Source organism: Rhinichthys klamathensis, unplaced genomic scaffold (assembly GCF_029890125.1).
Source record: "Rhinichthys klamathensis goyatoka isolate OS25496 unplaced genomic scaffold, OSU_Roscu_1.1 h1tg000298l_1, whole genome shotgun sequence".
NCBI classification, from domain to species: domain Eukaryota; kingdom Metazoa; phylum Chordata; class Actinopteri; order Cypriniformes; family Leuciscidae; genus Rhinichthys; species Rhinichthys klamathensis.
In genome coordinates this window covers 394,228-406,756 of record NW_026606817.1, presented here as the reverse complement: position 1 = coordinate 406,756, position 12,529 = coordinate 394,228, and the positions used below count along the sequence as shown (strand labels likewise).

General features: G+C 40.5%; 1 protein-coding gene across 2 annotated transcripts in view; it reads right to left on the bottom strand.

Annotated features, from left to right (window-relative positions):
• Positions 1–12,529, bottom strand: part of LOC130103852 (ATP-binding cassette sub-family C member 2-like) — a 51,002-nt gene that overhangs the window by 7,496 nt on the left and 30,977 nt on the right. The window contains exons 16-29 of one of the 2 annotated variants that reach the window (XM_056270190.1): positions 12,349–12,475; positions 12,052–12,228; positions 10,471–10,638; positions 9,349–9,529; positions 8,071–8,212; positions 7,738–7,837; positions 7,429–7,648; positions 5,758–5,912; positions 4,620–4,775; positions 4,283–4,482; positions 4,066–4,192; positions 3,890–3,991; positions 3,611–3,754; positions 495–653 (exon numbers count right to left, since the gene is read on the bottom strand). In XM_056270190.1, the coding sequence (XP_056126165.1) occupies positions 495–653; positions 3,611–3,754; positions 3,890–3,991; positions 4,066–4,192; positions 4,283–4,482; positions 4,620–4,775; positions 5,758–5,912; positions 7,429–7,648; positions 7,738–7,837; positions 8,071–8,212; positions 9,349–9,529; positions 10,471–10,638; positions 12,052–12,228; positions 12,349–12,475 (2,158 nt within the window). The remainder of the gene's footprint in view (positions 1–494; positions 654–3,610; positions 3,755–3,889; positions 3,992–4,065; positions 4,193–4,282; positions 4,483–4,619; positions 4,776–5,757; positions 5,913–7,428; positions 7,649–7,737; positions 7,838–8,070; positions 8,213–9,348; positions 9,530–10,470; positions 10,639–12,051; positions 12,229–12,348; positions 12,476–12,529) is intronic. The other variant, XM_056270191.1, reaches the window with a different exon arrangement.

Below are 12,529 nucleotides of genomic sequence, written 5' to 3'. Positions count from 1 at the left end.
CATGTTTGTCACATATAAATGCGCATATCAATCCGATCGCTTTATTTAGCGTTCATGTCAACATTGCGTTTGGATTCACCAATCGGAATGATTTAATTCTGATTGAAACAAAAGGTGTGCATGTAAACGTAGCTACTAGTGCTGTGAATCTTTGAGTAGACAGCAAATCGATTCGATTCAACAATGATTTTGCAAATTTAAGCCAAGATAAGATTTATGAACAACAGCAATGCTGATATTTTTGTAATGCTAATAAAGTACATTATGATAGATACTTTGATTGTTACATCTCCCTTCAATATTTCAGCTGTAAATTAATTATAAATGTTAGCTAGATTGTTTACTACCAGTTTATGCTGAAATATAAAAATAAAGTTTTGCTTTCAAATGTCTATCACGTGTCATGATGTGTCACACAATATTTGTTTCACGAGTTAATTTGTTTTAACTCGACACCGTGCCCCATTCACAAACATCTTGTGTACTCAACGCACCTGTGGAATGATGGTAAGTCTACTCCTGAGGTCATGAAGCCCCAGGGTGGAGATGTCAATACCGTCGATGATGATTCGACCTTCACTAGCTTCAATGATGCGAAACAAACAGTTCGTCAGACTGGATTTCCCTGCACCAGTTCGACCAACAATGCCGATCTGGGAAAGTAGGGAAACAGGAAAAAAATACTATGGTTACCAACATTCTTTAAAATATCTTCTTTTGTGTTTAACAGAAGAAAGAATATGATACAGGTTTGGAACAACTTGAGGGTGAGTAAATAATGACAGAAATGTCATTTTTGGGTGAACTATCCCTCTAATTGTGTTCCATCATGTGTTAAATTGTTTAATGTGCAACTGTTCACTGCAGATAAATTCTAGAGATGACAAACTGATTTGCATTTGTTTGACCTATTCTGAAACTCAAAGTACGTTTACACAACAATGATATGCTTAAAATGGAGAAGTTTTTTCTTTAAGTTTTTCGCGTACAGACGATACCATTGTCAAAACGATCCCCATTCACTCGGATCCACAAAAACGACTAAAACGGCTGTATTCTGCTGCCAGGCCAGTAGATGGCGATGAAACACTATAGACTGAACACATAATACACTTAGGGGGGAGAGAGTGAACCAATCAGTAGTAGGGGGCGTGTCCACTCATGATGAGGGAGGAGATAGTGAACCTATCAGCAGTAGGGGGCGTGTCCACTCATCATGGGGGAGGAGATAGTGAACCAATCAGCAGTGGGGGGAGTGTCCACTCATGATGAGGGAGGAGAGAGTGAACCAATCAGCAGTAGGGGGAGTGTCCACTCATGATGAGGGAGGAGATAGTGAACCAATCAGCAGTAGGGGGCGTGTCCACTCATGATGGGGGAGGAGATACAGCACTCTGGGAACAGCCTATTTGTTCAGAAGTTTCTTTCTGTCTTACCCTCTTGCTTGAGGGTGTCCATGATGGCCTTCTGGACAGCAGTCAGGTCGGCAGTCTTACCCATGATTGCGGTTTTGAGTAATGAAACAGGCTGGGAGTTTCTAAAAGCCTAAGGAATCTTTTGCAGGTGTTTAGAATTAATTCGTTGATTCAGATGATTAGGTTAATAGCTCGTTTAGAGACCCTTTTCATGATATGCTAATTTTTTGGCTGTATGCCAAAATCATCAGTATTAAAACAATAAAAGACCTGAAATATTTCAGTTGGTGTGCAATGAATCTAAAATATATGAAAGTTTAATTTTTATCATTACATTATGGAAAATAATGAACTTTATCACAATATGCTAATTTTTTTAGAAGGACCTGTATGTTTGGACGCAGAATGTTTCCATTAGATTAGTTTGATTTTTAATGTGCTCATTTTTTACCATGAGGAGCACAAGTGTGACTATTTTTTCAGAACAAATTTAAACTTTTTGAATCCTTTTTTGGAATACTTGAATACTATTTTTTGTGGAATACTTGATGCGGCCCAGCCTGACCCAGACTCTACCTCCAGCGGCCCCCAGTTAAGTTGAGTTTGAGACCCCTGCTATAGACTGAACACATAATACACTTAGGAGGGAGAGAGTGAACCAATCAGCAGTAGGGGGCGTGTCCACTCATGATGAGGGAGGAGAGAGTGAACCAATCAGCAGTAGGGGACGTGTCCACTCATGATGGGGGAGGAGATAGTGAACCAATCTGCAGTAGGGGGAGTGTCAACTTATGATGAGGGAGGAGAGAGTGAACCAATCAGCAGTAGGGGGAGTGTCCACTCATGATGGGGGAGGAGATAGTGAACCAATCAGCAGTAGGCGGCATGTCCACTCATGATGGGGGAGGAGATAGTGAACCAATCAGCAGTAGGGGAGTGTCCACTCATGATGGGGGAGGAGAGAGAGTGAGCCAATCAGCAGTAGGGGGAGTGTCCACTCATGATGAGGGAGGAGAGAGTGAACCAATCAGCAGTAGGGGGCATGTCCACTCATGATGAGGGAGGAGAGAGTCAACCAATCAGCAGTAGGGGGCGTGTCCACTCATGATGAGGAAGGAGAGAGTGAACCAATCAGCAGTAGGGGGCGTGTCCACTCATGATGGGGGAGGAAATAGTGAACCAATCAGCAGTAGGGGGAGTGTCCACTCATGATGGGGAAGGAGAGCGAGTGAGCCAATCAGCAGTAGGGGGCGTGTCCACTCATGATGGGGGAGGAGATAGTGAACCAATCAGCAGTAGGGGGAGTGTCCACTCATGATGGGGGAGGAGATAGTGAACCAATCAGCAGTAGGGGGAGTGTCCACTCATGATGGGGGAGGAGATAGTGAACCAATCAGCAGTAGGGGGAGTGTCCACTCATGATGGGGGAGGAGATAGTGAACCAATCAGCAGTAGGGGGAGTGTCCACTCATGATGGGGGAGGAGATAGTGAACCAATCAGCAGTAGGGGGAGTGTCCACTCATGATGGAGGAGATAGTAAACCAATCAGCAGTAGGGGCGTGTCCACTCATGATGGAGGAGGAGAGAGAGTGAGCAAGAGGAGATTTAAAGAAAGACTGTAGAAAGTGATGGCTAAGAGATGTTACAATAGAGAAAAGCTCAGAGGAATATCAGAAGGGTTATGGTCAACCAAGATCTTCAGGACTCAAATTATTTATTAGAAGAGCTTTCCAGCGCTGGAGAGACCTAAGCGGGAAGGCCTGAAAACAGACACCAAGGTTACGTTGTTTCTGTTCTATACATGATAACATTGGTTTGTTTACTGTATGTTCAGTTTTTGTTCTTCCGTATCGTTCGTTCGCCATCTTTGCTTTTTTCACAAAGCATTATTTTGCTTCACTTCAGCTATGATAAAGAGACACCCTTTGGGGCTGGAGCAATGAAGGGAGGGGCGTGTTTGTTTGGGTTGATTTAAAAAATCAACAGTGTTTCTCAGAAATCGCTTACTTCACCTTTAATTTTGCATTTGAGTCATCGCTTCTTCCAAAAACCCAACTGTGTCAAACACAACCAAGGTAGATACAGAACTAGAGCCCTATAAGTCTTGTATAATAATGATCAGTGTATAATACCATTCATCACTCCATGGCATTTTCAATATAAAAAATATTAAGAATCTGATGTGTCTCCTCACCTTCTCTGTGGTTTCAATGTCACATGTGATTCCATGGAGAATGAGCTCCAATTCAGGCCGGTATCGAACTTTGTAGTTTTCAAAGCGAATTTTCCCGGCGGAGGGCCAGTCGTCAGGAGGACGATTACTGGTGATCCACGGAGCCTGGAGACACAAATATTGTAGTTGTAGTATGTAGTTTTTGGCTTGTCTATAGTTCATAATGTTTGGGAGATTAAAAAAACAATATTAGGACATTAATCCAGAAACTGACACATGAAAATGATTTTAATTCTCTACCTCATTTTTTATCTCTGTGTATTCGCTCACTCTTTCCACAGCGACGATGTTGGTCTCCAATTCTGATGTCATTCTCACAAGCCAGTTCAAAGTTTGCGTCACCTAATAAGAAGCAGTGTTACTAAATGGCAATGTTATTTGACTCACAAGCAGCTCAAAATCAAAGAAAAAATTACATTTAAGGCGTATGAGATGGACAGTCCAACCAATCCACTATTCAAAGAGTCTCGAGAGATTACAGCAAATAACGCTGAGAAAAACACCACCAGATTCCCCAGAGACTCCAACCGCATGGCCAACCACCTGAAATCCAACAAGCAACATTAGATGCTTAAGGAGCAAACACAGATTTATCTCTTGACGAAAAGCTCCGTATCTACTACCAATTCTGACCTATTAGAAACAATCCAAGGATAGACGCTTTTGAGATTCTGATCAATGGTGTCCTCATTTTGCTTTAGGAAACGCTGCTGATGCCCATACGCCCTTATCACAGAGAGGCCTGATACCGTTTCTCCAAAGTGAGAGTAAATGGGAGATCGAGACACAGAGTCCAGTCGTCTGAGTTGCCTGGATGTAGCAACATAGAACCTCTGAAATACAGGAAGTGGGTTTAGACAATTTTTTTATTATTTTACTTATGTGAGAAAAACATGTTGCCAAGTTTTTAAAAACCCAGTGTCCACAGAATACAGTTTATTTGTTTTAGCATTACTGTAAGCTGTCTTACCTGCACAAAGTAGTAGATAACAGCCATTGGTACAACAACTGCAGTGAAGATTGGAGTAGCCAGACAGATGACAAACAAGGTCCCTAGAACTCCGAGAAGACAGAGAATCCAGGATCTGAAGGACATCGGGATCATCTCATCCACAGTAAAGATATCCTAAATATAAGCCAAATCGAAAAACGAAATTTCAGTTTAAGAACAGGCAAAGTACAGCCAATCATAGGAGGAATTTTTCATTAGATTTCGTCATTTTCATAGTCTTGGGATGCGTTTACATTCCAATTAGATTGCTATGTTTATATGAATCTGTAAAATACTTTTTGAGCATAGAAAATTTAATTTCCAAATTCTAACTTCCTAAATCTTGAATGCTTTGGAGCAGTTTGGTCTCTTTTTAAAGATGACATGTGGCAGATTATTGCTGATGAAAGTAAGTTTATTGTCATGAAAATTGCACAAAAATACTTTTTAAAATTTGATAAGAAATAAATATTTTCCAAAAACATGTTGGTAACACTTGAAGACTGACATGACACATGTCATGAATATGAAGGAGGGTTTATGCATGTTTATGACAACTGTCATTAACTGTCATTTGCTCAATTATGACATTTTAATGCAAATATGACATTGTTTGAGATGTCTTTGTTATGACACCTTGACCAAAAAACCAATACATCATAAACTGCAGTGTCTTTGTCACGACAACTTGACATTACCAAGACAACACAACCTGTCATAAATATGTCATAAATATGTTTGGACGCAGAATGTTTCCATTAGATTAGTTTGATTTTTTATGTGCTCATTTTTTACCATGAGGAGCACAAAGTGTGACTATTTTTTCAGGACAAATTTAAACTTTTTTAATCATGTGTGTGTGTGTGTGTGTGTGCTCTTTGTGGAAAAAATGCTTCTTCTTTGGCATCACTGTTTAAACACCCCTTTGGACCCCTTATTTTTAAGAGTGTATAGAATGCTATAGAGCGTGTCTCTGGCCTTCATACAGACCCACTCATTATAAAACTCAATGCAATTGCATACAAAATGCAAAATGCAATGTAGATCTTTGTTTTGGCTTTATAGCAAACATCAACAAAAGTGTGTTGTTCAGTGTTAAAAGTGGGCCCATATATACCTTAGCGAAACGATTGACTACTCGTCCTGAAGGTGTGGTATCAAAGAACACCATGGGTACTTTCAGAATATTAGACAGCAGATTTGTGTGTAGAGTCCTGGACGCACATATGGATCCATCAGCTAGGAGTATAGTGCCTAAAAACACCAGAAATCCTGGCAGAGAAAGACATAACGTCACTTAGTCATAATTCATATACTTCTTTCACCGTTTTTTTTCTCTGTGAAACAAAAGACTTAAACTCTCCATGTCATCACTAAGAGCTAAAACTCTCCAAACTTCACAAGACCTATTTTCCTACATCAGATCACTCTCTATGGTCTAAACCAAGAATAGCTTTGATGATGATGCCAATATGACTGGCCTTCACTTATCATGTTCTACACCATGGCTATGACAATTGTATTATTATGCTTCTGATCATTTAATATGTAGATCATCATGACTAACAAGTATATAATATGTAATTGATGTGAACTAAATTTGGGTAACATTTATTCTTATTATAAAATTCATGACCAAATTATATCCCTGTGATAGACTGTCCATCTCTCTTCAGCCGAGAGTCTCAGAGTCTAAAGTTCACATAATGTCTGAAGAATGATGAAATGGAATCCCTTAACACTCACATAGCCAAGGAAATAAAACATTTTTAAAACGTTTAAAAATCTGGACATTTAGAACATTCAGAGAGCATTCAAAAATAACGCAAACATTTCTTAGAACATATGTTTTTCACTTCACTGTCCTCAATTAACTTCCCTACTGCATAATATCCATTCACTTACAAGTCTGTTTTCTTTCCAATCGCCAGCATTAGTCAATTCCAAACCATGTATTTTGGCTGTTTTTGAGGCTCTTAGCATGCTTAAAATTTAATGAAATTCAACACACAAATCAGAGTTAGACATTGGCAAAAGCTGCGAAAAGGCCTAAAAGGGGGGGGGGGGGGGGGGGGGGGTTTGGGGAATTGGGGGGTTTCTGTAGCGCCACCATGACAAAAGTGCTGGGGTTGGTTTTACCTACAGCCACCAAACTCTGTAGACAAATTGTTCTCATCGAGCCATAAACAGGAAGTCTGCCATTTTGGATGTAATGTGAATTTTTTCGTTGATGGGGATTCATGCAATTCTCACACACATTGGAGATGCTAATTGCGACAAGATTTTTGATATGTCAAACATTGTTGTCAAAATGTAAGCAGGAAAATTCTCATATTTTCTAAGTTCTTTATCTGGTTTAGATCAAACTGGGGATGTTTGTTTGGCCATAGAGGCTGATCACATGGATATGACTATTGTGGTCCATGGTCACAGCGCAGAGTCGCAAAGCTCATAGTCTTGCACAAAGGGACTTATTCTGTCAAACAGAGAACACTAATCTAGGCCAATCACAACGCACTAGTTCAGCGGGCCAATCAGAGCACTCTCTGCATTTCAGAAGGTGTAAGTGGGGCTTTGTAGAAATCAGCTCGTTTCAGACAGACTGGAAATAGAGGTGCTGCAATAATGTACAGTATGTAAAGAAAGTATGTGTTTTTTGCACAAAAGCATGTTAACCTATTCTAGTACACCCAAAATAATGAACTAGCCTCTTTAAATCACAAAAATATCATGTCCTCGATTTCATTCTGTTTGTAAAAGTATTTATTAAACCTCTTTCTGCTCATACCTTGTGCAATTCCCAGGGCTCCAAAGACACCTATTCTCGTGTCTCTAATATGATTCGGGTAGGTTGTGTTGAAATAATCTACGGCATCATTAGTCCAGTCACTGAGCCACAGATTTTGACCAATGATGGCCACATTCTGGATGAAGTAGATGAGGAAACTCCAGGTGACGTAACACCATCCCATCGCCCTCAGATACTGAAGATACACTGAGAACTTCACCTGTACATGGATCAAAAAATAATTTACACAATTACTGAGGGGGAAAATAGATGACAAAACATGGAGAATCAAAATAGCTTATTATGTACCCTTCCGGTCTCCATTGTCTCTTTCTCAATCAGTCGCTGTCCTTTCTTATCGTCTGAGTCTTTTTTACTTCGAAGAGAGCTGTTCTTCCTTACTCTCACACTAAAGACAAAAAATATAAATATAAATCTTGGTGAACACAAAACAAAGTCTGTTGTTGCATTTTAGTTGCATTTGTGAAGATCATGATGACGATAGAGTGCATTAGTGCGACGACTTGCACTCTATACTTGCTCACGTGGGGCAGGATTCAGTTTATCTGTGTGAAATAGTGCATGTCTGGAGTAAAATCTTTTGTTGTTCTAACATGTCTCTCGATGGTGTGTTTGGTTTACCTTCCGTTCCGTTGAGAGTGACGGAGGCTGTTTTCTCTCTTTAGTGTGTTTGAGACGATGTCCTCTGGAGAGCTGTCGGCCTGAGGCTCCAAACCCTCCGGCAGGGTGTCGATATCTTCATAGTCGGACCCCCGAGCTGCTGCTGTTTGACCACACAATTACAATCAATCACATCGTTTATGTGCATGAAGACTTGTGCACATGTGTTTTGATGCAAGTAGTGCAAAAACATACTGCATTTCTTTGTTTAATTTCATTTACTTGTTTCTAAGTAATGCTTTAGAGATCATTTATTGTTCATGCATCCCAAATCTATGAACACACACAACATTTCAAAAATATATTTTTGAAAGAAATTAATACTTTTATTCAGCAAGGATGCATTCAATTGATCAAAAGTGGCAGTAAAGACATTTATAATGTTATAAAAAGTAGCTTAATTAAAAATTAGTTAAAACTAAATCAATAGAATTGTCACAACCACCAGCTGGAGTGCCCATGATCTCCACCAGAGGGCGCTCCTTCCATCTGCTTTATCACATCATGGACTGCATTTCCCATAAACCATTGCCTGGACTCATCATGTTCTGATTACTTCCACCTGTGTGTTATTATCCCATTTACTCTTGTCTATTGAAGCCCTGTGTTTTCAGTCATTCTTTGCGAAGTCTTGTATGTTGTTACACTGTATTTCTGAGCGTTTTCCTGGTTTCCTGTGTCTTGTTTTTTTAATTTTATGCCTGTTTTCTGTATTTCCTTTTGTCTGTGTTTTCTGCCCTGTTGCTCATTTGGGTTGTTTGACCCTTTGTCGTTATATTGATTACGATTCTGGACTGTCCCAATAAAGCTGCCTTTGGATCTTCAACCCAAGTCTCGGAGCAGTTTGTAACAAAATGTAATGTAAGGTAAATGTGTCTGTTGCACTCCGCTTGACAGATTCAGGCATTCACAATCAGAATAGCATGAGGAAAGGGTTACTTCAATGGTCAACTTCAGACATTCTACTAACTGTGAGTAACTTTGCAACTACAAGTCAACTAACTCTGAAGTTGACTTGTAGTTGCAAAGTTACTTATAGCTAGTAGAATGTCTAAAGTGGACCATCGAAATAAAGTGTTACTGAGGAAAGACCACTCGCACCAAGATATAAAGCATGAATCATGTAGACATTGCAAGTCCTGTACTAAAACTTTCAGAATGTGTTCAGATGGCTATTTTAGAATTCAGGACAATATCTGAAGCTCAGCAGGAAATGCAAATGTTCGATGGTAGACAAACCTTTATTGCCATTAGCATTGTTTTCCTCTTTGCCGTAAGTTTCCATGAATTCATTGAAAGCGCCTTTACTGGCTCGAAGAGCGTCGTATGATCCCACCTCGGACACAACCCCATTCACCAACACCACAATCTCATCTACAAACGGCAAGAAGCTAATCCCGTGTGTCACCAGGATACGAGTCTACAAGGAAAGAGAAGGGGAAAAAAATGAACAGCAATGCAGAAATTTAAGTCAAGCAGAAAATGTGCATTTGACATGTATAATAATATAGTGAGTATCCCAGCTATTTGTTAAAGTTAAGTTACATTAAGTTAATTAAGTTATTAACACTCAAAATGTTTTAAAAACGTTTTTCCTTGGTTGAATGGGGAATATTGCGTTTCATCATTCTTCAAACATTTTTGTGAATGTTACTTTTGAATTTTTTCTGAAAGTTCTGAAACAAGTAGTAACATTTATGTTTCTGAAATAAAACCATACATGAATGATTTATAAATAACTTCTTGTGCTAATGTTTTGAGACCAGATAACTTTGAACAGAAGTTCTATTAAAGGATTAGGTCTCTTCAGAATTAAAATTTCCTGATAATTTACTCTCCCCCACATCATCCAAGATGTTCATGTCTTTCTTTCATACTTTTTGGTTAAAAAGTATATATTATGTATTTGTTATAAAATGTCCACTGGTTTGTCTAGATGAGACTCTTATTCCTCGGCTGGATCGTGTCGAGACTTTGAAGCTGCACTGAAACTCACATCTGGACCTTCGACCCGTTGGACCCCATTAAACTCACTATATGGAGAACAATCCTGGAGTGTTTTTTTTAAAAACCTTCATTTCTTTTCCACTGAAGAAAGAAAGACATGAACATCTTGGAGGACGTGGGGGAGAGTAAATTATCAGGACATTTTAATTCTGAAGTGAACTAATCCTTCAATGTTACTGGAAGAACGTTTGTTCATAACTTTCTCAGAACTAAAGTTCTAGCCTAAACAAAATATGACAGAAAATAAAGCAGTGAAATTAGCCTATAATTTGTAAGCTTTTTAGCCTTGGATTAGATATTTTTTTTCAAGAAACTATGGCAGCCTGAGTATTGACTTTGACATTAGTCTCCTACCTTATTTCTGAGCAGTCCTTTGGGTCCGATCACCCGTTCAAACAGATGTTTTCCCACATGTGAGTCGACAGCAGACAGCGGGTCATCCAGAAGGAACACGTCAGCGGAGCTGTAAACCGCCCGGGCCAAACTCACCCGCTGTTTCTGTCCGCCGCTCAGATTGATGCCCTGAGGCACAGCAGATCACACATCAAACATTCAAAGTCAGTGTTTCCCAACCCCGTTCCCGTTCCACACATGTGTGAACTCTTCCTGGGTGAGAGAATAAGCCGTGGAAATGCCTAAATACAGTGAATATGCACTATTGCAGTTGCATTGTCAGGACCAACAGCCAGTGGTGTAAAGTATTGGAGTGGTGTTATTGGTAACTGTATTTAAAGTCCCCCTGGGGTGGAAATCCAGCTTTTAATGTTGTTTATGTGTATATAGCCGCGTTTCCACCGCAGGATCTAGGGACTTTGGGCTGGTACTCGGTGTGTTTACACCGCAGGGTCTACATGAAGTTCCGGGTAAATATTTCCCCCTCAGAAATTTTATCAAAGTTCAGGAACTTTCAGAGGGGGGACTTGGGCGCTGAACATGCTGATTGGTCGAGTTCATGCCGCATTTTATTTCAACCACCATGGTGCATGCAGAAACAGTTGTTTGCTATTCGAATCAACAATGGAGTTGCGGCCGATGGACGACAAGGTTCAGGGTTTATTAAGCTTAAATTCAGATGGTGAAATCCAGCCGGAACTGTAAAGTAGTGCGCGTCACCGTACTAATTTGCCTAATCTTCACGGTACATTAGACCGCGGTGGAAACGCAGACAGCAACAGGTCTGGGGGAAAAGAAGTCCCTGGGACAAATTGATCCAGGTAATTTCGGTGGAAACGCGACTAAAGTGGTGTTTTTAATATGCTTTAAGACAAACCATGTGTAAATTCATAAGTCGACAGCATTGCTGAGAATTTTCTCCTTAAAACTGTAGTGAACCAAAGACAGTCTGTTGATTTGGCTTTCAATATAAATGAGGTTCCCATTTGATTAAGTGCATGATCAAATAAGAACATTCTGGGAAACGTTCTCTCTTGGTTCTTATTGTAAAAAAAGCTAACCTTCCCAGAACGTTGCAGGGAGGTTGTGTGACAACCAAAAGCAAACTTATGCAGAACATTCCCTGCCGGTTTTATTTTTATAACCTTATAATCATGCCTACATCCACCACTGAATATGCCAACTGTGACTTTTCATCCTATTTTAAGGATCTAAGCTCATGGTCTAAAGCTCACAGCACAAGTGCACTTAGGTCGGCTCGAATACACTTTTGCTAGTTTAACGACAGGATAGATGGTCGGCACGCAGAGCATGGTCTAAAAGGGTTGTCCTTTATTCTCTTAATGAGTAATGGGTGTGTTTTGGGCTTAATAAATGAAATGAAAACTGCGTCGGGCTGAAAGTGAAACTGGCAGACACACTTGCGTCGCGCCTGGCGCTGCATTGCACCGGGTGTATGATACGGCCCTAAATGTTTGCCAGTCTCAGTTTTCTGATATGTAAAGACTCAAGGACTGACGGTGGGGAAGCAGTGCTCTTCACCTTCTCTCCGATCTCGGTCTGATCTCTCCCGGGCAGCAGGTCCAGGTCAGGCCCGAGAGCACAGGCCTCCACCGCGGACCGGTACCGTTCTTCATCCAGCTCAGAGCCGAAGAGGACATTATCCTTCAGTGAGGCGTTCTGGATCCAGGCCTGCTGAGGGACATACGCCACCGACCCCTGAGACACACACACACACACACAAAACTAATGTCAAGCGGCAGAGAAACACACACCACTAACGTCCAGTCGGAAGAGAAGAGTTACAGTAATCGTTCGTAATAAGATGCGTTTGATTACGTTTATATTAATGTTTCCCTTGAGGCAGTGCAGTTCTCCCAGCAGAGCCGATATCAGTGAACTCTTCCCCGATCCCACAGCTCCCACCACTGCCACCAGACGACCCGGGGTAATGTCCAGAGACACACTGAACAACACACACATCGATTAAGATCCAGAGTGAAAACCGCTAGATAGAACA